The 27,390-nt window shown below is 52.5% G+C and overlaps 8 protein-coding genes across 8 annotated transcripts; 4 read left to right on the top strand and 4 right to left on the bottom strand.

The window, feature by feature from the left end:
* Positions 1 to 318: 318 nt before the first annotated feature.
* Positions 319 to 1,125, top strand: JN550_012484 (uncharacterized protein; the record flags this gene model as incomplete). The annotated part of the gene is made up of 4 exons (XM_049310965.1): positions 319 to 477; positions 554 to 765; positions 818 to 897; positions 968 to 1,125. 4 exons carry the CDS (start codon positions 319 to 321, stop codon positions 1,123 to 1,125), a joined length of 609 nt encoding a protein of 202 aa, XP_049165528.1.
* Positions 1,126 to 3,197: 2,072 nt separating this feature from the next.
* JN550_012483 (uncharacterized protein) lies at positions 3,198 to 10,946 on the top strand (the record flags this gene model as incomplete). Its single annotated transcript, XM_049310963.1, has 5 exons — positions 3,198 to 4,934; positions 5,036 to 5,372; positions 5,422 to 7,172; positions 7,263 to 8,953; positions 9,002 to 10,946. 5 exons carry the CDS (start codon positions 3,198 to 3,200, stop codon positions 10,944 to 10,946), a joined length of 7,461 nt encoding a protein of 2,486 aa, XP_049165527.1.
* A 3,186-nt stretch (positions 10,947 to 14,132) lies between these two features.
* Positions 14,133 to 15,119, top strand: JN550_012482 (uncharacterized protein; the record flags this gene model as incomplete). Its single annotated transcript, XM_049310962.1, has 1 exon — positions 14,133 to 15,119. One exon carries the CDS (start codon positions 14,133 to 14,135, stop codon positions 15,117 to 15,119), a length of 987 nt encoding a protein of 328 aa, XP_049165526.1.
* Positions 15,120 to 15,425: 306 nt separating this feature from the next.
* Positions 15,426 to 16,769, bottom strand: JN550_012481 (uncharacterized protein; the record flags this gene model as incomplete). The annotated part of the gene is made up of 1 exon (XM_049310961.1): positions 15,426 to 16,769. One exon carries the CDS (start codon positions 16,767 to 16,769, stop codon positions 15,426 to 15,428), a length of 1,344 nt encoding a protein of 447 aa, XP_049165525.1.
* Positions 16,770 to 17,596: 827 nt separating this feature from the next.
* Positions 17,597 to 18,267, top strand: JN550_012480 (uncharacterized protein; the record flags this gene model as incomplete). Its single annotated transcript, XM_049310960.1, has 2 exons — positions 17,597 to 17,734; positions 17,842 to 18,267. 2 exons carry the CDS (start codon positions 17,597 to 17,599, stop codon positions 18,265 to 18,267), a joined length of 564 nt encoding a protein of 187 aa, XP_049165524.1.
* A 464-nt stretch (positions 18,268 to 18,731) lies between these two features.
* On the bottom strand, positions 18,732 to 22,373 carry JN550_012479 (uncharacterized protein; the record flags this gene model as incomplete). The annotated part of the gene is made up of 10 exons (XM_049310959.1): positions 18,732 to 19,586; positions 19,640 to 19,755; positions 19,810 to 20,430; positions 20,485 to 20,638; positions 20,693 to 20,990; positions 21,044 to 21,537; positions 21,587 to 21,676; positions 21,728 to 21,808; positions 21,862 to 22,149; positions 22,290 to 22,373. 10 exons carry the CDS (start codon positions 22,371 to 22,373, stop codon positions 18,732 to 18,734), a joined length of 3,081 nt encoding a protein of 1,026 aa, XP_049165523.1.
* A 1,103-nt stretch (positions 22,374 to 23,476) lies between these two features.
* JN550_012478 (uncharacterized protein) lies at positions 23,477 to 23,924 on the bottom strand (the record flags this gene model as incomplete). The annotated part of the gene is made up of 4 exons (XM_049310958.1): positions 23,477 to 23,530; positions 23,595 to 23,622; positions 23,689 to 23,796; positions 23,860 to 23,924. The coding sequence occupies 4 exons, from the start codon at positions 23,922 to 23,924 to the stop codon at positions 23,477 to 23,479; spliced, it is 255 nt and encodes an 84-aa protein (XP_049165522.1).
* Positions 23,925 to 24,530: 606 nt separating this feature from the next.
* JN550_012477 (uncharacterized protein) lies at positions 24,531 to 26,695 on the bottom strand (the record flags this gene model as incomplete). The annotated part of the gene is made up of 5 exons (XM_049310957.1): positions 24,531 to 24,602; positions 24,665 to 24,757; positions 24,824 to 25,920; positions 25,972 to 26,194; positions 26,480 to 26,695. The coding sequence occupies 5 exons, from the start codon at positions 26,693 to 26,695 to the stop codon at positions 24,531 to 24,533; spliced, it is 1,701 nt and encodes a 566-aa protein (XP_049165521.1).
* Positions 26,696 to 27,390: the final 695 nt, after the last annotated feature.

Raw genomic sequence — 27,390 nt, 5'->3', positions numbered from 1 at the left:
ATCCACTCCATGCCGAAGATGCTTGGCTCTGGTTCTCTTGGGTATGTTCAACTCTGCCCCTTGGGAGCAACAGTGGTAGAGCTTTCTACCAGGGGTTTGCCTGCGTGGTTGCCACGGCTTCGCTGACTTCGGGTCCTTCTACGTCAACAGATATCCGCCCTGGAGTTGAGTGTTGTTGTGTGGGTGTTCGCTCGGTCTGGTGTCAATTACTACACCGTTCCAGTGCTACAGGGGACGCAAGATTTGCTTCGAGTACGTTTGACACTTATTCCTGGCATACGGTAACATTGAGATAATGACACGGCTGTGATGGCGTAAATGATATGGCTTGGCGGCCTCGTCGTGCAGTTCCCTCTCACGACGGTCAAGATCGCGCTGCTTCTCTTCTGCAAACGGGTCTTCCAAACGCCAGTCTTCAAGAAATGCGCCTGGACAGCGATCGGAGTTGTTTCCATCTGGGGCGTACTGTTCTTCCTTGTGAGTACCTTTCGACCATCTGGGAGTTGACCCCCTGGGTGGAAACTCAGATCCTTCCCTGACTGTGCCGTTGCAGCTCGTATTAGTGCAGATCGAAGCGATATCGTTATCAGATATGTTCAAGTCCAAACTACGATTCGACTCCACGGCCATGGGCATCGCGCAAGTCGGCACTAGTATTGCTCTCGATTTTGTGGTACTCTGTTTCCCGCTGCCTGTTATATCGAGGTTGCAGATGGGCCGAAACCGCAAGTGGGCAGTTGCTTTGATATTCTGGCTCGGGATCTTGTATGACGACCTTTCCACCGTTGAACCAGAAAGACTCACCAATGATCCTCAGCTGTGTCCTTGCCGCTATAGTGCGACTGGTTCTCCTTGAGAAGTCACTGGGCAAGGTTGATGTAGACTTCAAGCTGGTCTGTAAGTTGCCCCCCCTCTCCACAATGTGTTCCCCAGCAAATGATTATGAACAAGGCTGACCTTCCCAAAGACTTGCAAGACGAGATCTTCATCTTCAAGGTTATCGAGCCAAATGCCTCCATTATCGCAGCTTTAAGTCTCACCAACCCGAGTTCAATATTTATGCATCTCATTAAGCAGTCTTATATTCATGAAACGAACAGACAAAGTTTTGATATAGAAAAGTAGGTTGTCTTTCATTTACATGTCGGCTTGGATGCATCTTTAAAGGATCCGAAACGAAAGGCTTTGAATAGAGTGAAGGGTTATATTTCTCGTTGGCATTGATTTTAACGTCTTGTGGTTGAAGTCAGCCTTTCGCAGAATCAGCCGATGCAGGCCCTCAGACTCTTGTTCAGAGCAAAAATATCTTCCGGTTGGACTGACACTGGTAAGTCTGGGATTTCAACTACACAGGTACGCCGTACTGAAAAGCACTATGAATATTAAACTCATTGTCACCAAGGTTCGAGTCCATGATCATGCGTTTCCAGGAGTTTGTTATGGCGATACTATGATATCCTATGTCTTCGTCAAGGCTTTCAATAGGCATCATGTAACAGGTCAGAGGACAAAGCTGTCTACGCGACTACTATGACTCGGGTGAACCAAAGCCAAATCCGTCGTGTGCTCCGTTAGACAAGCGAAATCGTCAGATAGATGCATTGGTCATGTGTTTTGGCGGCCGCTCTTCGGTACGAAGATGAACGAGGCTTGGGCGAGGCTTGCTTGACAGACGCCAACTACAGAACCAAACTCGTTCGGGAGCACGCCCGCCACTTGCCCTGAACGCCACGTGAGGCTTCCAGCCAATAGCTGGAAGAGCAGTTTTTATCTTGGGCAAGGGGTGGGCGAAGGCTGGAGCTATATAGCAGTCCGGCTGGCTTGGCACGAGCTACCGCCGCTGAATCATCTCTACGGAGGGTCTGCAGCTGAATTGGCCTGCAATATTATGGACTGAACTGTAACGTGTCGCTTAGATCTTGACCAAGCATTCTAGAACGTTAGCACGCCCAATTAGATATGTGTTATGGCGGTAGTGGAGAAGCTGAACCGATCGACTCCACCTAGGGGCCCATCCCGACCAGTTGGCTCGGGTCCGGCTCGGCAGACACCGAAGGGTGACGAAGGCGTTTGATTCGTTGGCAATTGGCAGGTTCCTGCAGGGGACCTCGGCAACACCTGCTAGGGATGCTCTAACGTTCTTGGGGGCGGCTTCCCCTTGAGGAATTTACTTACGAGGTGGCTTTTTGATACGAGAAGAATAACGAACAGTCAGTTCTGGCATATTCTTGCCTTTACCTCAACTATGGTCAAGGACTAGAGCACAGCCATATCCGCAGACGTTTTGCTTGCCTTCCACTCGACCTCCTCTGGAACCGCTCAAGATGCCTGCCTGTTCTGTTATCAAGCGGCTACGATCATCGTCGGATGTCGCCATAGCGTGTCACGTTGTGGCTAACCGCCACTAGTCGAAGGTGGTCTAGTTTAGCCCCTAACTCTTGAGCTTACTTCCGGGCCGCAAAACGTGACGAGCACCCTGTGGTTGAACTTCGCTTTGGGGGAACGGCTTCTTGATCTTCTCCTTGTAGAAGTAGCTGTTAATCGACGGTGTGCTGTGTAACACGAAAAAACAGCACGGGTATCCCACGATAGAGCCAATGAGCTCTTAGCGGGGGCCGATAATGGGACATTGACATGGACATTGAAGAAATCGAAACTGCAACCACCCAGTGATTCTCTGATTACTGCTCGTCTGGTCTTCGTCTACAAGACCCGTTCATACAAGAAAGGCCAGAATCCATGTGTGCATCGAAATTCTGACGGCTCATGTTAACAAGGGACTCCTTGTCTCACCTTGCAACATCACAGGCGGATTTATTAAATCTAGATCCGTGCTCCACTGGCCACGCGATTTAGACTCCGGAGCTAAACTCACAGAAAATCGGTTGAATAGTGAATAAACCGAGTCATATGCCGATATGTTCGACAGCTGGTAAGGGACGAGATCCCGGCTATCGGAGGTGCTGGACCCAGGGGATAACATCCACAAGATTATCTTGAAGCCTCGACTGGGCTAGATGTCGAGTGGTCCAGCAAGAGTCGAGGCCGTTCGTTGCGATCACAATATATAGGGCCTGTGTATGTTGCTTGCCAATGGCAGACCCATAGATTTGACGTCTTTGATTTCATATTTCCCTTTCATTCCTTTCTGGTGCCTGGGGTATTCGGACTGTTGCTCTAACAGTCGAAGCCCAACAATGGCTCAGAAGATGTTCACCTACCAGATTTTACTGCTCCTTTGCTTTTCAGCATGGTGCAGTGCATTGGAAGGTTCGTTCACTCTTTCCATTTCTCCTTCTCGACGGGACACATGCCGTCGCCGTCCTCAGACCACTAGCACTTTCCTTGAACCCGAGCCAACTCATATCCACTCTTTTGATGCGTTTTCCTCTTCTGCTTCCGTCATTTCTTCCCAGTTGGAGGAGGCCACTTCAGCCTCTACTACTGTTTCTGGCGTTGTGCAATCAGCACCATCCAATGTAAATCCAGTGGTTTGGGACTATCAATCGGCAACTTTCAGCTCGTTGGAATCCAGCTATTCCCCTGACGTACCTCTGGCTGCGTCATCAAGCTCAACATCGGATCTCTCTCAATCGACGTCACTTTCGTTGGACTCTTCTACAACATCGTATTGGGCTATCTCCGATTCGATCTCGAGTACCAGTAATTGGGATATTAGTACTTCAAGTTCTGCGTCCGCCGCAACAGAGCCCGGACACAGTACGTCATCGTCCGAATCTATCTCTATCACCAACTCGCAAACCAGTCTATCATCGTCTGGGGATCATACGCCCAGTTCCACTTCACAGCTGATCAGTTCATCGGTTGAAGACGTATTGTCCAGTACCAGTTCACAGTATAGCTACGCATCAGCTACTTCAACGACGGTGGACACCTTGATAGCAGCCAGTTATTCGCAGCTAGTCACTACCACATCCTCTGCTACACTACCGGTGCTGACGGCCTCTTCCGTGTCATTACCTTCGTCATCAAGCACTGCATCAAGTCTTTTGATACCTGCGGCTAACAATGATCCAGCCATCACTGTTTCCACGGATGGAACGAAGGACTACACATCGATTGGTGACGCCATCACTTATGCTCAGTCACGCGGGTACTCTACGGTCAACGTCCTTGCCGGCACCTACGTCGAGAATATTACGGTCTCAAACACAGCGGCAGTTACGATCGTCGGTGAAACATCCGATTCAGCCGGCTTTTCCGGCAACTTGGTCACCGTATCTAATGGCGGAAATACCGCAACAACGCTGAATTACGCCGTCGCTGCAAAAGGCATTACATGGAAGAACGTCAACTTTCTCAACACGAACGCCTCATCAGCAGCTGGAGCCGTTTACCTTCGTGGGTCTAAAAACGCTTTTTACTCCTGCAAGTTTATCGCCTCAGGACAAGTCGCAATCAACGGAGCTTATGCATCGGCTATCATTGCCAATTCCTACATTGAAGCCACGGACAAAGTTGTCTACTCATATCCGTCTTTGTACATATATGGCTCGACGATCACCGCCACTAGCTCCAGCGCAAACTTGGTGTACAACAAAGGAGGTACCTATACTTCTGGCACCACCAGCACCCTGTACAATTCGACAATTGTGTTTGATAGCTGCAGCGTGGTTCAAAAGGCCGGGGTCACAAACAGCAATGTCTTCTTGGCTGCGGCAAATGCTGCTGGATCAGTTGTGCTCTACCGTGACTCCGCATTGGCTGGCTTCATTGCCGCCTCTGGAGCACATGTGGACGCGACGACGCAAGACACCAGAAACAAATATATAGAGTTCGGGACGACTGGTACAGGCAGCTACCTGAACAAGGCCTCCGTCCGATCGCAGTATGTTTCGTGGGTCACGGATGTCACTCAACTCAGCGTATACGACATCTCCAACTTCTTCGCCACCGCGTATCCCTCCGTCGCTGTGACTGGCGTGGATTGGATCGATTCTACTATCCTAAGTGCCATTCGCGCGAGCAATGCACTGGATGCTGCCTCCTCGACCTCTTCGACAGCTACATATAGCACGACCTCAACTGTCTCATCAACGACAATGAGCTCAACAACCTCGTCAGTGCTCAGCTTCTCAACTTCCTGGTCTTCGACAGAGACCGAGTCACTATTACCTGCGTCTTCAAGTGCGTCTTCAGCAACGTATTCCTCAGGCTCTGCGCCCTTGGGAAGTATGTCTTCAAGTGTATCTTCAACAACGGAGTCCTCGGTTTCTATATCCTCGCCCTCTGTGTCTTCGACTTCGGCGTCGTCCACAGTCCAGATTTCAACAGTAACAAGCTCTACTTCCGCATCGGTCTCGGCTTCTTCGACGTGTCTCCCAGTCTCGATGCCAAGTACTGCGTTGATAGTAGGGCCTTCTGGTTCATCTTGCGCGGGGTATACAACTATCGCAGCAGCGATTGCTGCACTCCCTGCCGACTCTTCGACACAGTACATTTACATTCTTGCCGGCACATACACGGAGCAGGTCACACTCTCTCGGACGGGAACAACTATCATTCGCGGTGAAACCTCAAACTCTTGGTCATCATCTTCCAACATGGTTACGATCCAGAATAAGGCTGGGGTTTCCTCCAGTGCTGGTGGATCCTCTGGCACTGCAGTGTTCTCAGCTAGCAAATACGAGGCCAAACTGGTGTCCTTCTATAATGTCAACTTCGAAAATACTTATACCCCAACGACGAACTATGTCGCACTTGGTGTATACGCAAAGGGAAAACAGGTTGCGTTCTATGGTTGCAACATCAAGTCGTCGCAAGGGACACTGTACTTTGACTATGGTGCTTTTTTCTTTTCTGGTGGACGAATCCAAGGAACAACAGACTTCATCTGGGGCCAGGGCGCGGCATATATCTACAATTCGGTTATCGTCTCCTCTGGCACATCCACAGGCCAGACCATTGCGGCACACAAGTACCAGGGATCATATGGCCGCTCACAATTTGTATTCGACACCTGCGCTATGGTACCAGCGGATAATTTGGTGCCTACAGGAAGTACATATCTTGGCCGAGACTACAGTACCAATTCTTCTGTTGCCGTCGTCAACTCTTACCTGGATTCTCATATCGCCGCAGCTCGTTGGAAGATATCTGCAGCCTCGACCTTTGTGGGCACTTTTGTTGAATCAAACAACACTGGGCCAGCCTCAAGCGTCGCCCGTGTCCGAGCCGTCGCAGATGGCTCTGTGTATACTGTAGCCAATGTCCTTGGAGATGATAGTTGGCTGGACACCTCCGCCATCGCTCCCTTCTCTGGATGGCCTGATTCGATCTATACCCAGGCATCGACAACATCATCGACGGTGGCTCCTGCCACTGTGACAGGCTCTGCTTCTTCCACGGCTTCCGTGTCTACTTCTTCCGTGGCGTCCACCTTGACTGTTGCACCAACACCTACAGTTGGCCAATACGGGAGTGTTGCTTCTGCCATCGCAGCGCTCCCAAGCGACGGCCTGGCGTACACGATCTACATCTTGGCGGGTACGTATGAGGAGCAGTTCAACGTTACCCGCCGTGGGAAAGTTACACTTCGTGGTGAAACTACTTGGGCTAACGACTTCACACGGAACACGGTTTTGATCCAGTTCAGCGATGGTGTATCCACGAGCGCTAACGCTAATGAGCAAACTCCTATCATCAACTGGAAGAACACCAACGCAGATGGTCTTGCGTTGTACAATATCAACTTCACTAACACATATCCCCAAACGCCGAGCACGGCTGCTCTTGCTGCCGACTTCTACGGCACTAATATGGCAGCCTATGGATGTGCTTTCAAGGGTTTCCAGGACTCGCTCCTCGTGAACCAGGGCGTCCAGGTCTTCAGCAACTCGTACGTGGAGGGCAGCGTCGATTTTATTTGGGGCTACAGCAAAGCGTACTTCCATCAATGCTACATTGCGTCGAACACAGCAAATGCGTACATTACGGCACAAAACCGTCCAAGTGCTAGCTGGGCTGGTGGTTTCGTATTCGATCGCTCAGTCATCACTTATACTCCCAGCTATGGCACTACGTACAGCTCAACCTATCTGGGCCGTCCTTGGTCTCAGTACGCAATCGTTGTTTACATGAATTCGTTCCTGGATCAGCATATTGCAGCTGCGGGCTGGAGTACCTGGGCGACGAGTGATCCTCGTACTACGGTATTTCTCCCTGCCATTTCCCTACCCCTTATATACTCTCTTCTTGCTCGAATCTCAACCCGTTGGCATTGTGAAACTGATCGATTGTAGAACGTGCTGTTTGGCGAATTCAACAATACTGGTGCTGGGAACTGGACGAGCTCCCGGGCAAGCTTTGCAACCCAGCTGACGGAGTCTCAAGCTTCGTCTTATTCGTTGACTAGCTTCATTGGGAGTACCAGCTGGCTAGACATGGCAGCCTTTAATTACGCACCAAGCTACAGTCTCAGCTCTGGCGCAAGTGCTACTACCAGCCCGTCGAACCAGACCACACCAACAGTCACTTGGACTCACCCCACCTCTGGTACTTCGCCTCCAGCGGGCGCAGTTCTCGTCTCTGTAAATGGAATTATCCCTGGTTCATACACCAGTCTGACTGATGCGTTGGCGAGCCTCCCCGCCGATACGACAACCCAAGTCATCTTCATGTATCCAGGAACTTACAATGAACAGCCACCGGCCGTCAACCGCGCTGGCCCTGTTATCATTATGGGCTATACGAGCGATGCTCCTGGGAGAGCCTACAAGACCAACCAAGTGACCATTACGCAAGCTCGTGGGCTATCTGTCAGCCCTGTTCCTGTCGGCCACAGCAACGCTGAGACCGCAACCTTCTCAACAGCAAGTTCCAAGATTTCCATGTATAACATCAACCTTGTCAATTCAGACAATTCGGATGGCTCAAAAGCCAGCTACGTTACTCTCGCTGGCAGCATCTACGGCAACAAAATTGGTTTCTACGGCTGCTCATTCGTTGGTTGGCAAGACACGCTACTGACTGGTGCCACAAATGGATATCAGTACTATGAGTCTTGCTACATCGAGGGCGCTATCGATTTCATCTGGGGTTACTCCAAGGCGTACTTCAAAGGTTGCACCATTGGCGCCAAAAAGGCCAAGTCTGCGGTGACTGCTCACAGTCGGTCCAGCTTGTCAGCAATTGGTGGTTATATCTTTGACCAATGCCTTTTCACTGCTGCAGAGGGATTCACCACTGATTTGACTGGAACGGTCTATCTTGGGCGTCCGTACTCAAAGTATGCCCTAGTTGTCGTGAAAAACAGCTACCTTGATAACACAATTCAACCAGCCGGCTGGAAAGTGTGGTCTTCCACGGATCCGCGAACTGATTACATTACATTCGCCGAATACAATAACGCAGGCCCTGGCAACTGGGAGAACAATGTGGCTGCGCGACAAGCCTTCGGAAATAGCACACTTCTCACAAGTGATACGTACTCTTTGGCCACCGTCATGGACAGCACCGACTGGATTGATATGACCTATTGGGACAGCATCGTAACGCCCACCCCCTCAGTCACGAACACCACATCGCCTGTCACGCCTGTAGCAAACACAACGACGCCTTACGACGGAACCAACCCTCCTGCTGGAGCGTTCATTGTATCGAAGACTGCTATCCAGGGGATAACAACGTATGATACTATTCAGTCGGCGCTGGACGCACTCCCAACTTCCAGCTCTGCCAAGGCTACCATCTTCATATACCCTGGCGTTTACGAGGAGCAGCTGATTGTGAAGAAATCCGGAACTACTACCCTGCTGGGCTATAGCGCGTCACCCGGTGACTACTCACAGAACCAAGTGACCATCACGTACAACAAGGGAATTGACACCCAGGCGGATGCGTCTAATTCTGATTCTGCCACCGTTTACGCCACCGGTAACTTCTTGCAAGCCGTCAACATCAACTTTGCCAATACCTTCGGCAATACACAGAAGTGAGTTCATTTCCGTACTTCCGATATCTTTCCTCTAACAACTTTCAGTTATGCCTCCCTCGGATTTGGCGTGAAGAGCAGCAAGTACGCTTCGCTCTACGGTTGCCAAGTATTTGGTGGCCAAGATGCATTGCTCATCAATGGCTACTTCTTTGCGTCGAATTCGTACATCGAAGGCAATATTGATATGATTTGGGGCTCTGGAGCTGGCTACTTCCTCAACTCCACCATTGCACCAAACAAAGACGGCATCGCACTCACTGCAAATAAGCGAACCAACAGCACAACTGCTGCTGGATTCGTCTTTGATCAATGTACCGTGAAACCAGCTGCTTCTGCGTCGTACTCGGCCATTTCGCTCGGCCGTCCCTGGAATCAATATGCCCGAGTTGCGTACATCAACAGCTACCTGGACTCTTGCATTGAGGCTACAGGTTGGGACTACTGGACAAAGACGGATCCTCGCACCTCTGGTGTGTTGTTTGGTGAAGCTGGTAATTACGGCCCTGGTGCATCCACTGCAAGCCGCGCCTCCTTCGCGACGCAGCTGGACGCTTCCACTGCTGCCCAGTTCCAGCTCTCCAGCTTCTTCACGTCAACCTCTTGGATAAACACAACGTATGTATGGGCAACACCCTTCGCTGCATCAAGCGTTCCATCGCCCATTTCAAGCTCAGCTTCCATCTCTTCGATCTCCTCGACCTCAGCCTCCACATCAACGGTGTTCACTACTTTCTACACTACAAGCGTATCAACCTTGAAGCAGACGGCTTATACGACTGTGACCGCAGCCGACAAGACTGTCAGTAACAAAGTCACTAATACTTTGGATGTCGGGACAACAATCACTCCAGACCCTGTTAGCAAGACTGTATTAATTACGATCACGACGTCAATCCAGAACACGGCCACAGAGCCTGACACTGTCGAGACGGTCAAGTCTACTGTCATTGTGGATGTTGGAACCACTGTTACACCTAATCCCACGACCAAGACAGATACGTCAGTGATCACAGTCACTTCTACTGATATTGCAACAACGACAGCAAAAGCTGTGACAGTGAAAAGTACGTTGACAGAGACTGCGTACGCAACCAGCACCCCGAAGGCGTCGACTACAACCCAGGTTGTAGGAAGCACAGTCACTAGCACCAAGACTTCTACTCAACAGGCAGTGACCACGATCCTCACGATAACAGTCACGTCTGGATCTGAAGACGCGACAACTACCAGCGCGAAGGCAACGACGACATGGGTAACTTCTGTGACGACAACTACGAAGACGGTCAAGAGTACCACAACACTCTCGTGTACGCCCACAAGCTCAATCAAACGTAGAGGCAGAGAAGAAGCCTTCTTGCAAGCACGAGATGCAATTGTAAAGACGGTTACGGTCACTGTTCCGTCTCTGTACACAACGACAGTGGCAACTGCAACTAGCACCGTTTCCGGTACCACCGTAACCACAGATATCGTCACCACGCGTACAGTCGGCAAGACTTCCACACTCAAGCCAGTAACAAATACGGAAACATCGTCTGTCACCGTGTTCAAGAGTTCGACTACCACGGTGCCGGGATCCACGCTCACCACGACGTCCCTGGCGACAAAGACTACTGGCAAGACCTCGGTACTGAAGGCGAGCACCGTGGTCGTGACGGGCGTGACAACGACCACACAAATCGTGAAGTCAACAATCACTCTTCCCGCCCAGCCGATCACTAGCCTAGCTACGAGCGTCCGCACCATCACAACGGTCCTGCCTGCCAGCACTCATACAGTGACAAGCACGAAGAATGTGTCTGAGACCCAGATAGTTACGCTTGAAGCCTCGACCGTGACCAAGACCTCCACGGCCAAGACAACTTTGCACCCGAGCACGACAATTACCCAGCGGGCGACAGTGACCAAGACGACAACCGTCAAGTCCACAACGTATACGACCAGTGTGGCCACGAGCATCAAGAAGAACTCGCCAACATGCGCCGCTTAGTTGGATAGAGGTCCGATACCTACACAAGTTTCCGAGACGCAGTAATAACCGTTGGCTGAGTCTAAGTTTTACTCTAAAAGGAGCTTTAGACTGGCCCCCTTATTATTCTAGTATTGTTATTTGTAATGAATATATTCTTTAGCTCGTCTCAACCCGCGAACCTGGCTGAACGTGAAATATTCTGTTGGAGAGATCTTTAAGTTTAGGAAATACACTTATGTGCATGCCCGACAAGCACTTGTTCGGAGGAGGAGAGAATGGCTGGCCTTAGAACCTTCAAGCGCGGTGGAAAGTGGTGGAGGGTGGCTGGGCTGTGCCGCGACGCCACAGGATCGAGGATCCGGCGTATCGTATTCGCAAGGCCAAGATCCTTTTCCTCTTTTCGCTAAGACTGTGCACTTGGGGCTGGGACTGGGTCAAATGATAAGCGTGCTGCACTTGATGAAGAGGAACTGTGACCATCCGCTAGCCTTGTAAGTAGAACAATTAGACAGGTGAACCAAAGCTGCAGATATGCTTCTTCATGCCAGCTTGCAGTGCCAAGCTGTCATCGACGTATCTTTATGCCCGTTACTTACTACAAGAATGCATTCGAAATCTCATCTTGAGCAAGCAAACGGCGATGACTGCCTACCGAAATACCAAGGTCAAGGCGCGCTAATGAACCTTCGCACTCTATTTCCTTGCGGGAAGCGTTGGGTATAAGTAGCGAGAAGAAGGATTCAACCACATCAGACATCTCTGGCTATTCTTAAATTCGTATACACGTATAACTAAGTATCCAACGTAGCTGATAACTATTGTCACTGAAATTCAGCGCGATGAAGATGACTTGCACGGACCTCTGTCAAGTTGTCGCTTAATATACGTGGTGGACCTGCGTCACATTGTTTGATTGGAAAGGTGTGCTTGTCGTTTGATGGGTAACCGGGGGGTTCTGGGCGTCAAATAAGGTTCGCGCTTCTATTGGCACGTCTTGCGGCCTTCGTGTAGCAGCCGCACTAGGGCTGCCCCGTAGTATTCACGATAGTGATAGTTACAAAAGCACCGGAGTTCAATGTGCACTCAGGCATGCGCGGATTGTAACATCCATCCTTCCGAGTGTTCTAGAATCATGGGCGTACGTGCACGAACGGTGACGGGCCGCTATGGAGTACGCTTGCTATACCCGCAGTACGCGAATGGCGCAGGGTTCATCCTGTTTCCCGCTCGGAACCAGCTCCGTGGGGATTGTCGCAATCAGACGAGGGGCCTTGGCGGCGCTGTGGCCAAGAGCAACAAAGCTGAAGTGCCGAGTAGGCAAATCAAAGCGACGATCATGGGACCCTCACACAGGGTACTTTAGGAATATTGCCAACAGCCAGTCCTGCCGTGCTAAGCGGCGACCCGCTCGCAAGCACACTCGTTCGGATCGAGAATGGGGCCAGGTGCATACATGAGGGCCCCAGAGATATAGTTGTTAGGTTTCACTCTGCATGGTGCATTGCATACTTGTCTGGCAAGGGTTGACAATTCAGACAGGACTGCTCCTTGCGTTGCACCAAAAGTGGTCTGACAATTGATTATAGAGGCAACATATATTATCGAGATCTTCTGGAAAAGCTCTTTGTCGCATGAGAGGATCCGAGGTAGTATCGGCGCCCAGACCCTGGCTAGTTAGTCTGATAAGATGGAGCTCGGACATGGCCAAGCACTCGGTCTGCTGCAATCACGATTCTATTGCCAGTAGTTAGACCCTGCCGGGCCAGGTGTGACGAAGTTGGCTGAAGGGAAGAAACGATACAAGTAGATGAGACCGGTGATCACTATCTTATTTTCGACATCTTATCTGTACCTCTAGGAGGGTCTTGTGACTGTGTAATTGAACAGCTAGAATTAGAGGTTAGTAATAGTCCGGCCGGGAACTTTACCCTATTCAGCAGACCTGCTCGGGGGATAGTCAGGCCTGCATTCCTGCATCTCCCGCCGCATCGCGGCAGCGATGCATCCTGCAAATTGAAGCAGGCACATTTCCGATTGAACGAAACTCAAACTAGGTACGCCCTGACCGTGTCTGTAACTAATCACGTGAGACCGTCTAGGGCTTTCGGTAGTTTTTGTATCTTGGGGAGCCATTTCTATACCCTTGTCTCAGGTTCGTAGGGTGGACCAAGACAGGGCGTTGGAGCTGGGGCTGGGAAAGAAAACTTCACGCGTTTTGGGCGCAGATCATACCCACCGCGGAGGCACGTACAATCCAGAGCTGCAAAAGACCCGTCGGTTGCAAGATATTGCGACGCTTGATGATCTGACAGTTGATTGATCCCCTGGTAGTCGGCCAAGCGGCCTTCTGGCTGGCTGATTGTTGCCCTTGTCACTGTCCCCTTGTCGTCGCTTCGGCGCAACTCTTAGCGCAAACCCTAAAACCCTCGCCTGAGCTGATCCTTTCTCTCCCCTCGCCCGGGATTTCGTTTAAGTCGTGGCCGAGAGTGCTGTCAAGTCCCGGTGGAGGATTGGATCTAGTCTGGGAGCCGCATTGGCTCGAGTCATGAAGGGTGGTATCGCAGCCTCCCTGCGGCAGAGTCCGGGGTTGCTAAGATATAGTAATACCTGGGGATGCCCTCGAGGCTAGGAATGGGAAAAGAAAAACCGCGCCTCAGGTGGTTTCAATACACACGCGTCCCACCGCTTCGTAATGGGGTCTTCCGTCGGCAGGAAAGTGACCTCGGGACCGTCTAAGCCCTATTGGATCTCCATAGCGCATCAGCTTGCAGGAGAGAATTCCACTTTCCGGGTTCCCCGTGCTCTGCCTAGGGAATAACATGGTGCCAGCTCATTAGCTGTCAAGGACCCTGGCCCTCCCGCGGCCGTTAGTCACAAAGATCCCGGCACGCCGACAGGTCGTGCTCAACCGACGGAGATGCATGAAGGTGGGCTGTACATGGCCAGTGGGGGATCAACGTACGAATCCTTGGAGAAAATAACAAAACACATCGGAAGGTGCTGCGTCTTCCGAAATTCCATCACGTATTCCCCTTGGTTCTCCTTCTCAGCCATTGGTACATATTGTCTGGATATAATGACCCGCTCGAGCCGGCGAACGAGCATTCTCCACACTCTGGACGTCTTCCGTATCGTCTCTTCCACCACATATCCCCACGCACCTTGACGCGACTCAAGCATACTTTGCGTGCTTCCGATACGATCATGTCAGGAGACAATTCCGCCCTAGATGTCGTCCTAGTCACTCAGCTGCCCCCAGACGGTTGGTTCGAGGGTTTCGCGATTCGCCCCAGCAATCACATCCTGGTGCCAGACCTCAATAGCCCGGTGGTCTACGATCTGGATCCCGAGGACCCAGACTCGGAGCCGCAGATCGTTTATACTTTTCCAGATGTCGTGGCGACGCTCAACTTATGTCCCGTTCCTGGCCGAGCCGATACATACACCGTCCTGACGGCGGATTTCTGTGACCTGGCCGCGTCCAGATGGGAGGGATTCGCGGTATGGCAACTGGACCTGAGCGCGCCAGCTTCGCCAAAAGCAGCGAAGACCGGAGATCTGAAGGATATAGTCCTTCCGCTAGGTCTATGTCCAGTAGCCGAGCGATTTGCGCTCGTGGCGGACTCGACAAAAGCATGCATCTCGGTCTTGGACGTAACGAAGGGCACAAGCACAACTTTGTTGACGGATAAGGCGTCCATGGAGCCTCAGGGGGAGAATGGAATCTTTGGAATCAACCGGCTAAGCATCGCCGGTGGATACATCTGGTATTCGAATTTCAGCGGTGGCACGATACATCGTGCGCCCTACAAAATGGAACCAGCCGATGGTCAGACCCCTTTACGCATCGTGGGCCCAGTCGAGTTGGTGACGGATAACCTCATACATTGCGACGGATTTCATGTGAGCTCGGACGGGAAGACGGCGTACACGGCGAACTGTCTGGACGGCTGCCTCGTAGAAACCGATCTGACGAAAGTCGGGGGCGGAGGCGCCAGCTCCAAGCAGGTTTTGGATCGGCTCATCAGTCCGACGTGCCTCGAGATCGGGACAGACGCCAACGGGAAACGTAAGGTCTTCGTGATTTGTTGTGGAGAGATCGAGGTTGGCTGGATGACCGGCGGTCCATCGTGGAAGGATATTGCAAATGCCACCGTGGCGACCGTGGAAGTGACTGTTTCGACCGAGTAGTGCATTTTGTGATACCAAAGAATCGTTTAGCGCTTTAATTTCTACCCCATAACTGTCCCATAATTGTACAAGTGTGAACGATTTCGTCTGAACCAGCGGTGGCATCCCCCAATAGCGTCTCCAGCGAATATCTGATAGAGCAGCGCGGATAGTCACTTTTCATGTTTGCTGGTCGAGAAGCCACGCCCAGACTACGCAAGCACCATGCCTGCTAGATAAATCTGGCATATTGTAATGTGCAGAGTTTCAATCGGATGATATGTGAAGAGAACATTGGTTGTCATGATAATTCGCGTTTTTAATATTTTAGGCCTCTTTGGTTCTAGGTGCTCCTGCGAGTACAAAGTCCCTACCTCTGGCCACCCTTGCTGCGGCCTCTTTCCCGATGCAGAGGCGCACGTCAAAGAGTCCTAAACCAGCTTCCTTTTCGTCCCCGGCCATAGTTGCCAGTGCAGCCAAGCCCAGATATGAGTGGTAAACATCTGGGGGTCGATCAACATGCTTGCCGAAGCCGCCTATGACATGCTGAGTCTTCTCGAGCAGGAAAGCTCGGCCGGAGGCCCGGTCCACCGAAGTAGCGCCAGGCAGGGCGCCATCGAGGATTCTCAAGGCTCCCGCTACCCACCACGTGTAGCAAGTATCAGGGATCTTGTTGAGCCGTCCACTGAAGCCGGCAATGTTGATATAGTCAATGCTGAGGGAGGCCATCTCAGGGATAGGGGTATCTGTCGTCAGAGTTTCAGGCGGTCCCCCCTCGTTCTCCCCATCCTCGTCCTCCTCGTCCTCCTCCTGGTCCGTATATGCGAACTGCCGGCACACGAGATAATGCACTAATGCTGGTATGTCCGCAATACCCGCCTGCAGGGACTTGTTAGGCTCCTCGGCATCCTCCTCCGCAAGATCCAAGATGGACAAGGCCGAGACGGCACAGTAGCCATACCCAGCATGGCTTTCACCCATCTCGCTCTCTGCTATCCCGCCGTCAAAGGTCTGGCTCCGACGCATGTACGCGACAAGCTTGTGGACGTCAAAGTCGAGTATGCGGTCGCCGTGGTTGCCCCGCAATATCCACCGAATGGTGGAAGCCATATAGCAGTACCGCATGTCCCTACCCCCGCCTATTGTGCCGTCATCTTGGACCAGCTCGCCAAAGCTCCCGTCCGGCCGTTGGAGCCTCTTCAGCCACTTCAATGTTGCTACCCTGTCGACATGCCTGTATGTGCTTGCGGCGCCCTCCGCAGACTCGTCTGCCAGGATGCCGAGCAGCATGAGCGCAAAGTATGTGGCGGCGATGTTGGCGTTCTCGGGGTCGTCGGCTGTCTGCACCCTCAGCTCGCCGTCGTAGCCCCTTCTAATCTCCCTGGGGAGGACATGTTGCGGGCTGCCACAGAAGCCCCCGGACCTGTGCTGCAGAGAGAGGACCCAGGCGCGAAGACGCGGACGATCGGCGGCGGGAATGAGCGACGGCGGAGTCGCCGAGCTGTCGGGTGCGGAGGTATATGAGGACGGGGAGGACAGGAGGTCGAAAGCGGCTAGGATGAAGTAGGCGAGGGCCAGGCGGCTGCTGTCGTTGGCCGTGTAGTGGTGGGGGAGCACCGACTTGTAGCACCGCTGGAAATAGCGGATGTGGCGCGCGGTGTCGAGCTCCATGGTGGGAAGTCGAGGGGCCTGGGTTGCGTCTATAGTCGGCGCGGCATGTCGGGTCAGACCCTCGTCGTGAGGCTACGAAGCACTCTCAGGTCGCTGGGAGCCCAGATGATGGTCGCGAGCCAGTGTCATCCATGTCATGGCAAAGAGCTCCAGCCTGGTCCAGCGACTACCCGGCAGCGCATGCTGGCACTGGTCGGCGGCGGCGCCAGCCCGACGTCCACCACTGGGGGGTCAGGCAGCTGGGCAAACCCCCACTAACTACCTACGATGTACAGCTGGGCCCCTGGGGTAGCCAGCCCCGGCCAGCAGCAGGGCAGCCTTGCGCCAAACGTCGCGCCCCGTCCACTCACCAGTCCCAGTGGCTTGGTCTAAGCTACTGTAACTAGCCCAACACCCGCGACAGGCGATAAGCGGACGATATGGCAGCCTCGCCCGCCCCTGGGCGCATGTGACGGGGACAGCTGGTCTGCTGGCCTGGTCCCTGAAAGAAAAATGTCATTGCTGAGCTGGCAAACCAGACCACCCTTGTCTCAGCAGCCTCACTTGCGCACTCGCCATCCTGCCGCTGTCACACGACAGGCCCTTTCCCCAGACGATCCTTTCCGGTGCTGGGTACTGATCCCATGATTGCTACAGCACGTTGCGCATACGCCAACGACGCGAGCACGCTCGTTCTCTGAACTTCTACGGCGGTCGCCGCTTCTTTATACCAAGCTCGAGAGGGGGAAAGAGACCAAGACCCGGTCCAGTTCGAACCTCGAAACACCACGCAACTCCCCCTTCATCTTCCGAGTCGAGAGGCCAGATCCTCTGGCACAGCCGCAGCCATGGCGCTCATATCGGCGAAAACAATCCTGACCTCGCTCTCCCTCTTCCACATCACCCTGGCCTACTTCTTCTTCACGAACCCGAGCTCCATCGCGGAGCAGACGCTGGTCTTCGTTCTGGGCGAGTCCATGGGCATGGTCAGTACTTACCTGTCTCCCTCCAGCAGCAACCTACGCCGCACCCACTTCCCCTGGGATCCCGTTGTCTCGAGACGAAAGCTAACGTTTCCCGCTCCCGACCACAGCCCCGAACGACCGCCTTCGACATCCCGACCCCCACGACCTCGGTCCTGGCCGTGGCGCTGCTGCTGCTGGGCCTCAGCGACATCCTGACGCTGTCGATGCCCGAGGAGATCTGGCTGGTGCACCACTGGGGCGCGCAGGCGCCGCTGCGCGTCTTCGTCTTCAGCCTGCTGACCGTCTTCGTCTTCGCCACGACGCCGTCGGGCGGGCGCGCCGCCCCGGGCCGCATGTCGCACCCGCTGGCCCCCGGCGGCGCCCGCTGGGAGGGCGGCGGCTGGGACGGCCTGCGCAACCGCGTCTTCTTCACCCTGGCCTTTGTCGAGATGATGGGCTGGTTCTGGGTCTGGGTCACCCTGCGCGAGGAGAGCCGCGTCTTTGCCGGGCGCAAGAGGAGAAGGAGCTCGGCCGCTGAGAAGAGGGCGGCATGAGCACGCACGAGGTTTCATAAGACAGGGCAGCGCGCGAGAAAGAGGCCAGATTGAGCCAGATCACCGTGACCTACCTACCGACTTACCGACTTACCGAAGACTCAGCCCGCCGGGATGGCCGCGTTTTACGAGTGGAGCAGAGGCGGACTTGCCTTTGCGAAATAGAGAAGCAAGGCGCTAACGGGCTCAGCCGGACTGACCGTGTGAAACACCATACCGGCGCTGGGAATGGAGACAGGAGTTTAGGAAGATAATCTCCGTATTTGACAAGAATGGATGATACCCCTTTTTTCCTCCGAACAGTGGTGCGTTCTCATACGGTTGGGAGAGCGGGTACAGGGATAGCGTATCTTGTTTTATTGTATCTAGATGGAACCTCATGATACTGGCTGAGTGCCCGAATGTCGATGCGACAGCTAAGAGCACGAATCAATTCTACCCGGTTCGAAGGACAACCTCCCACCTTAGTCGAGCTTAACCGTATTCCAGCCCTTGGCGACCTCTTGCCACGAATCCAAAATCTCTCCAATCGTGTTCTCAAACCCAGCGTGCTGGCCGGCGGCCACAAAGATCATGGTCTCGAGCTCTCCATCTGCAGCAGTGGCTGGAGTAGCATTTACGGACTTGGAGCCGTCGATGAGGCCGCCGAAGGCATACTCGGAGATGCTGTCGAGCGAGCCCGACGTGTTGGCAGCGTCGCTGAGCGCCTTGATACGCTTCTTGACAAAGTCGTTGGCTTCGGTAGCGGCGCTTTGCAAGGCCTTGACGTCGTCTGCCAACCACTTCGGGGCATCGTTCTTGGCCGGCGCGATGAGCCGCTCGAGGAAGCCAGCCGTGAGCTTCACAGCCAATGCTGATTCGCGCAGCATACCCAAGGCATGCAGATTTGAGAAGTGACACAGTGCTCTCGCCGTCTCTGGAGTATCTTCGCGAACCAGTGCAAGAGACGTGGTCTGGTACTTGATTTGGGCGGCTATCTTTCCAACTATGGTCGAGCCTCGCTTGTCCCGCGGAGCGCTCTTGTTCCATTGGCGCTCGGTGGCCAGGACCGCATGCGAGAGTAGGAAGTTGATCGTAGTGAAGTAGTGGAATTCGGAATCTGTCAATACTGGAACGGTCTCATTGTCTGTCGCTGCGTCGAGACATCGCAAGAAAGGTGTCGCAAAATTCATGTGGATGCTCTGGGCAGTCTGAGCAATATAGGACCTCTCAAGTTCTGCAACCTGAGCTGGCTTGATAGGCTTGAAGTCCTTTGGCTCCTTGTAGGAGATGAGGGAGATGAACTGCTCTGTGAAAAGGGACAGCTTCGCGCGGGTATCCTGAGCTACTGTAAGTTAAAGTTTCTATAAACCGTTTCGGGCTGCCAACTTACAGAGAGACCGGGCCCGATGCTGATGATGTCTGCTAGGGTGGCAGGGTCACACTCGTGATTTGGTAAAGCAGCGTTATCAGTCACATTGACGAACTCCTTCTGGTTGTCGATCAAGCCTACAAAATATCAGAGACGAAACGCGCATGCTTGAGGATCTACTGTCGACTTACGAAGCAAAGGGTCATCTTTGGCATCGAACCCAGGCTTGCCACCAACCGCCCGTATTCCCCGTCTGTCTTCCACGTTTGACACTATCATCGTACAACTATGGGTTAGACGGTCTTGGAATGCCAATAAGCCCAGTGTGCTGGTGAAGTTGCCAAGCTCCAGAGATGTTCGGATATTTCTGGGGATGTTCTGTCGGATGGCGTCCATATAATGCTTGTGGTATGGGTACATCGGAGTGCTGCCAGTGGGGCGCCACATGCCTGGTGCTATGGTCGACAAACGATCAGAAAATAGCGGGCCAAGAGAATCGAGAGTGACGTTCTTGACCCCGAGAGTGTCCCATAGCATTTTGGCGTGGGGGACACACCCGACCAAGAGATAGAGCTTGGCCATGAAGACCGGTAGTGCCTGGTTTTTCTGGGGTGTGCGACTGTATTTGGCATTCAACCACGAGAGAGCCCATAAGACCAGCTTGAGATTGATTGACTCCATGGTCGAGCCCCTCCGCTCGTCGCCGAAGCCTGCCATTTTCAGCAAGCAAGTAGTTCCGATGATGGTCATGTCGGCGAAGGGATCGACATCCTCCGAGTCAATGCGTGCCCGGAGATCTCTGTTGCTGAAGCCTGCATTGTATGTCCATACGCATGATTTCGCGACTGATTCAAGACAATTCTTACAAGGACCGTCCTGGACGATATTCTGACAAAAGTTGCACCTGCTAGAAGCGTCCCCGGCAGATGTTGACAACGATTTGGGCGAGGAGGTAAAGAGATATCGGAACCTCAACCGAAGGGTTAGTAGCATCAGGTTCTGGAACGTGTCGTTGGTCTCCTGAAACAAAACATTAGCAACACATCATCTTGCGGCGGCAGAGATATTTCTTACTTTCTCTCCCTCTTGCCCAATCCGCTCAAGGAAGACCTTCGTTTCGTCGAAAGAGAGCTGCTCAAGGTACGGCTTGAGGTCATCAAAACAAGACACAAGGTTGTAGTTTGCGACGACGAATGCAACGAGATAGTTGATACGAGATTCCGAAATGTTCTCGTCCGAAGTCGAAGTGTTTGACTGCGATCGTCCAAACAGGATTAAGAGATTGGCAAGCTCCATCTGCTTCTTGTATATACTCGGAAGCTTGGCACTTTTAGAGACCTTCGTCACGAAGTTTTGTAACTGTTTGAGAGCCCTAGCTTGGTGAGCCATCGAAAGCTTTCCTCGCATCACGAGTGCAGAACTTACCTCTTGTGATCCTGAAGTTGAACAGCAGCGCCGATGAACTGCTTCCACAGAGACCAGTCCATAACTGCACTTCGGAAAGCACGGGCCTCGGCCGCCTTCTTGACCTCAGAAAGTTCCTCGGACCGAGAGGCTGTGAATTCTTGAATGACTTTCATTGCCTCATGCTTCTTCCTTTCCGAGTCAGTCATTGAGTCAGGCTCGGATTCCGTGGAACTTTGGGCTTCAATCAAGTATTCCAGTCCTCGATCGAACAGCTCTTGTGAGATATGGAATAATGCTTCCCAGACTTGATGTTGTTCCAGAAGACTCATAATCTCCTTAAAGACAGATACGTGGCCTTCAGACAGATGCTTCAGAGCGTTGCATTCAGGTTTGTCGAGAAACGCGCGGGCCTCACTGTCCGATTGTCTTGTCTCGACCTGGATCTTTAGCCACAAACGCATTTCTTCTTCAGTGGCAATTGCTCGGGGAGGATAGTCCTTTGAATTGGGCGTCTTCAGCAAATGTCAGTAGAATGGCAGCAAACCTGATTGCACGACTTACATTGTCCCGTAAGCCATAAGCTTTTTCGGTCAGCCGCTGAGCCAGTGTACGAAACATAGCTTTTCGCGGGTCTGTCACTGGTAGCCGGGACTGGAGTAGGTTTAGATTTGTCCTTTTGAAAGGCTCCCCAGAAGAACGTACCGATAGGACATAGTACGCCAGGATGTTGGAGAAGTGAGGTCTAGACTCGCTAGGGAGCTTCTGGTCCATGATTGCAGCGATCTGGGCAAGTCAGTTAGATGATGCTTGCATTGCTTATTGACATTCGCACCAACCTTTTGCGCATTCTCCCAGTCACCATTGGCAACACATGCGTAGAATGATTTGAATGCTTCTTGATTCGCATTGCCGGGCTTCCAAGCACTTTTGACGAAAGACAGGCGCAGTGCGCCAATAGTCTTGCTATAGTCTTCACCAAGTCCGGTACATGCCCAATCGTAAAGATCTATAGTCGAGGAATCTTTGATGACGTCGCTTTCCCTGATTGCCTTCTCCACAGCAAGCAACGCGGCCCGTTGATCAGCGGGAGTATCCAGCTGTGACCTGGCAGCATTTTCGATAGCCTGTACCAGATCAGTCAGTCATTGAACAGCTTACGCCAAATGCAAGGAAAGCATGATGCTGAAGATACGGGAGCATATCTCCTATTGCCAAGCACTGGCCACTATTGAGCGCATGGTCCCTATTAATGCAGCTCGTTCACTCCGGCCACATCGCAATCTGAGGACCAGTGTGAAACTCTGCCACTCTCCAATCTGAGATTCGACTCGGGGATCTTCGATGACATTCCTGAAAACAGACTCAACGGGAGTCTTTTCGCCCCCAGGTTGTCCGTATTATCCAAACATGGATTCCCTTCGAGGCGACTAAAAAGATGAACCCTCCATCGACGTGTAAAGCATGTGTTCATCTTAGACACCCCTTTTTGTAGAACCATAGAAGAAGGTGTCTACCCTTACAGATATGGTTGAATGTTCAAAGGCCTCCCGTTTGATCTCTCTTCTGCAAGGGACTGGGAAGCGGTTGGCACAATGGCCCGGAGGAGGAACGACTTGCCTCGTAATAACGATCCTTGGACCTTTTCAGTGCCTGCTTGGCGTGGTTGACAACCAACGGCCAACGACCATCTTCCCAAGCAATCTGGAGATTCGTATCACAGCTGTCCTTCAGCGGAGGCTGCGCCGATGCTGAGCCGTAGTAGGCACTCATCATGAGACTGCCACGTGACGTACGTTGTTGAAGGTGGCAGAGTTGAGTCAAAGGTACGATCTTTGGTGGGGTATCATTCGACGACGGAGGTTAAGGGCAGGGTCTAAAAAATTCACACGGAGCTGAAACCCAAGAAGAGATCCAGCCAGGAGAATCCGTACAAGTCGCCACTGATGAAGTGCTTCGTCTCAAGAGCATCGTGAACACATGCTTAAGTCAACGTCTGTATTCTCCGAGTCACTTTCCAAGCAAGTCTCTCGTTTCATTGAAGCTCAAAATGTTGGAGGGGTCCATTTATTGATTCTGCCGAGGTGCACGAACCGCTTAGCGTAAGCTTCCAAAAGAGGAAAGCGGTAAAGAACGGAATGATGCTCTGTCGGCTTCTCGATGGCTTGATGCGAGAGCGAAATGTGTCGGAAATCAACACCCCCCGAGCGAGTGCTCGAGGTATGCTGAAAGGCAAGTCATGCAGCTAGTGACCTCCCTGCTCTACAGTTCTGCCCAGCGCGCAGGAACCTCAATCTCCCCTTGCCAGTGTACACTATGAACACAGGTGATAGTACATGGTATGTAGCACAGAGACGGCGTGTGGTCCGGTCTCAAGTTCTGTATCGCAAAATCCCGTGGCCCTTTGCAAAGAGCCAGCGTTGGGTCGCTGGTCGATTCGCAAGTCCCGAGTGGCTAGAAGAAGAAGCCTCCCCCAGCCTTCTTCCTGTCCTCCTTCCGCTTCTCCATCTGCCAGGAAGAGTCAGTATTGGGGGATCGCGCAACGGGTCCGGCGCCAGGCGAAGACACATACCCATTCTTTCTTGCATGCTCGATATGCCCTGTGTCCGTCAGCACCGTTCTATTTACCCAGGTATTGGCCCACAGTCCGGCTCTTCTCTACTCACTCGAAGTAGTCCGCACACATCTTCCTATCTCCTCCGTTTCGGTTCAGGCATCGTATGCTTCGTTCGGCCGCTTCCTGACACGGGTCGTAGTATTCGCTCTTGGATTTGCTGTTGCGCAGGTCAGCATCGTGGTACTGACAGGGTCGGTCGAAGATCCGTAGGGGTGCCTACTTTTGGAACTTTCGTTTCGTCTCCTTGTCCCAAGGGTCTGCACTGTTATCACCTTGGGAAGCCATTGCGGTCCATGTATCTTAGGCTGCAAGCTTCGCGGTGACGGAACCTTGCCTGTCGCGACACTGAGGGCGGAAATCTGGGGACAGTTCGAGATAACCCCTGCAGATAGCTAGGGGGATGACGTCGCTTGTGGCCAGCTGTTTGACAGCTGTCATCGATAGCTGATATTGAACCCATTCTCGGTCAACACAGGAATCGAACCAGCAACGAGACTGACATGACCTATTCGCGGTCGTTATAGTCGGTATCACAAACTCCGCTCACAAGATGGTCTGGCATTGAGCTGGAAGTTCTACTCACACCTACCGAGAAGAAAGCAAGATTTTTTTTGCTTCGAAATGTCGCGCCAGAATTCAACCATTTTGGACTAACAGATGCACTACTTAACGACCAGGCGAATTGAGACAATAGCGGGTGACATATGGTCCTCCGAATATTTTATTTACGGCTATCATCAACCACCACCATGAGAGGCATGGGCTAGCGTATGTACAGAAGGTCAAAGGACTTAGAGACTAGAACGGAATGGACGAGAAGTACAAGTTCGTCGCGAAAGGTAGAGAGACCCTCCGTAACGGTTCCTGCTAGATGCTCCCGCGCTCTATCACCTAAGTGGCGTTAGATACCTGAAGCAGCTTCTGGTAGTTGGGAGTTCCCAGGCCGGTCGCGGGATCCCATCCCTGTCGGACATTACGATTAGTAGCTGGTTCTGTAACGTTCAAAACTAGTGCATCAAACTTACAGCGATGGCTGTGAATCCAGCACCAGAGATAGCGGCACAACCGCCAATACTACCACTGGTAATATCGGTTAAGGCATTTGAGGCATTGCCATACTAAGTGATCCAAAGTCAGCAATCATGCGGAGAGATGCAGGAACAGATGTACACGGGACTGCTTACCAACCAGGGGTTCAAGAAACCTAGGGCGGACTTGCCGGCGGCGAGACGACCGCTGTTGATGAGCTCGATGACACTGGCGAAAGTCGGAGCGGCGCAACTGGTTCCGTCGACAGCCCCAGTGCGGCCACCAACCACGATCTCAAAGTAAGTAGCGGCGGCTGCCACGTCAGGATAGGCACGGCCCGCAGTATTGTAGTACTGCGTGTTGCCATCCTTGTTCTTGGAGAGCCAAGCCTGGACCTGAGTGCTCTGCCAAGTGGGGCGGTCGAAGTAGTTGGAGAAACCACCGCCACCGTCAACCCAGGCCTTCTCAGTACCAGTGCCAGTAGTTCCTCCAACCATCGTCACCCAGGGACAGCCGCCGGGAAAGTCGGGCTGGTAGGCCTTCTTGCCGCTGATCGTACAGCCTGACCCGACACCAGAGTCACCAGACGCGAAGAGGATGGAAACGCCAGCTGCACCGAGCTGAGAGAACTGGTTGCACGTGGTCGTGGCAACGGACTTGGTGACGGAGCTCTCGTCCCCACCGTATGAGACCGAGATAACATTGGGGCGCTCAGCAGCGGACAGTCCTAGGAGGTATTCTGACAGGTACTCGTAGATCTGGTTGTTGTTCCCACCAACCGAGTAAAACTCGTTTGGAATATCACTTGTGATGGCACGGGCGTATTGCACATCCAGGTTCGCCTCAGTACCTGCGGACGCCGGACTAGCAGGGCATTGTCCGCTGTTCACTGTGGTACAAGTATATGTCTGCCCCGAGTTTCCGAAGCCGGAGATGGCGTAGGTTTTCAAGAATGTTGATAGATCACTTTTGCTAGGCCACTGTTTAATGAAACCAGCAATACCCATCTTCCCCTTGGTCAGGGTGGATATTGATTTGAAGTTGTACAACGTTGAGAGCACGGTCGGCGTCGTGTATGAGGCCTGAGGGGCATTGGTATCATTCAGAACGGGATCATGCGGGGTGAAGGTTGGCTTAATTTCGCGGAATCCAAAGAAAGTAGTAGGCTGCACTGTCTCAATGTGTCCAAAGACGGCTTCAGGTATGCTGACACTAAGAGCTCTGCTAGCCTTTTCGCCAGTCTCCGCGTTCGCTATAAGGCATTAGTGTATGGGTAGGTCTAGATATCAGGGATTTTACGTACTGTAGCTGTGGTACTCGGTGCCTAGAAGCTTCTCAGCCTCGCCGACAGTCGTGCTTACCACAACGATGTTACCGCGAGGAGTGAGGACAGCGGAATCTGCAAGACTATGATTCCCAAGCCACTCGAAGACCACCTGTTTCGATTCTTCCTTGGGAGCAATGACTGCATCTATCTCCTCAAGGGACATGTGCTTCCCGTATTTCTCATGGCCAGGCGTAGCAATCTGCTTGTCGTTAGTTTAGAGTCCATGCATGCAGCTTTCGCTTAGAAATCCCAGTCGCAGAAGAGCATCAAGTGATGTTCAAGCAGACAGCCACGTCAGGGGTGCAGGCCAATCAGAATAACTCCGATAGGCTGCAGCCTCACTGAAAAGTGCCAAGCTTATAAGTTAGAAGCATCGGCTGCTCCCGAAAGCACGCTAGTTGGAATCCTAGGTGAATCGAACCCCCTGGTACATGGGGAACCTCATTCATTTGGGGACAACTATGTGAGGGGAGTTTGAACCTACATCCAAGGCCATCTGGTGGAACTGTGGCATGTTCTGATGAGCCAGCTGGATTCTCAACTCGATCGCCTCATCCTTAGTCGCAGCCTCATTTTTGGCCCATGCTGGTGGAGCAGCATCGACAGACTCAAAGAGTCGTTTCGGTACTGTGGAGGGCAGTGCCAAGGCGGCTCCGGCAAGAGCCAGAATGGCGGGAGCAGCAGAACTGGAGACGAACATGACGCCTATACCTAATCCCACGAGGGTCAATGAGTTTAGTGCTGCAAGATGCTTGAGCCAAGACGGACAAGATCTCTTGGCCTCTTGGCTTCTTAGCCATACATATAGAATTTCAAGACATGCCGGTAGGCCACTCTTGGCAGGCACTGATCCGGAAGTCGGTGCGATATATTAACTTACGACCTTTATGCTCTCATAAGAAGGTGCCATTTTGGAGCACCTTTCACGTGGAATGGTCGCAGTTACCTGCCCGAATCCTACACTTATTTGAGGCAGAATCCATTTGACATAATTCTGCAAACCTATTTGGAAGCTGTTGCTAACATTTGTTGGTCCTCCTTACAAAACAGGCAATGTTGCCGAGTGAACTCATCCAATGGGACTTGAGCTACCTTGTTCGTCCTAGCTTCGTTTGAATACAACCCCAATACCTGTGTGAACTCTACCGTCACCAACGTGCAGGGTGGACTAGATGTAAGCATCATCAGAGTACTTCCAGGAATCGGTGGTAATCTTCTTCTGGAAGTATCCTTTGCTCCATCACTTGGCGTCAGTCCGTCCTTGCCCCTGTGGTTGCAGTCCTTCTTCCTGGCATCACACTCTCACGAGTTCTTTCTCTGGCTTACTTTTGGACTAGCCGGGTTACATCGCTACGAACCATCTCAATCAATTGCGATGGGGATACTCTTCTGAGT

The sequence above is a fragment of the Neoarthrinium moseri genome (assembly GCF_022829205.1).
Source record: "Neoarthrinium moseri strain CBS 164.80 chromosome Unknown scaffold87_Wmoseri_CBS_16480, whole genome shotgun sequence".
Taxonomy (NCBI): domain Eukaryota; kingdom Fungi; phylum Ascomycota; class Sordariomycetes; order Amphisphaeriales; family Apiosporaceae; genus Neoarthrinium; species Neoarthrinium moseri.
The sequence above is the reverse complement of the archived record's forward strand: the minus strand, read 5'-3'. Positions and strand labels throughout refer to the sequence as shown.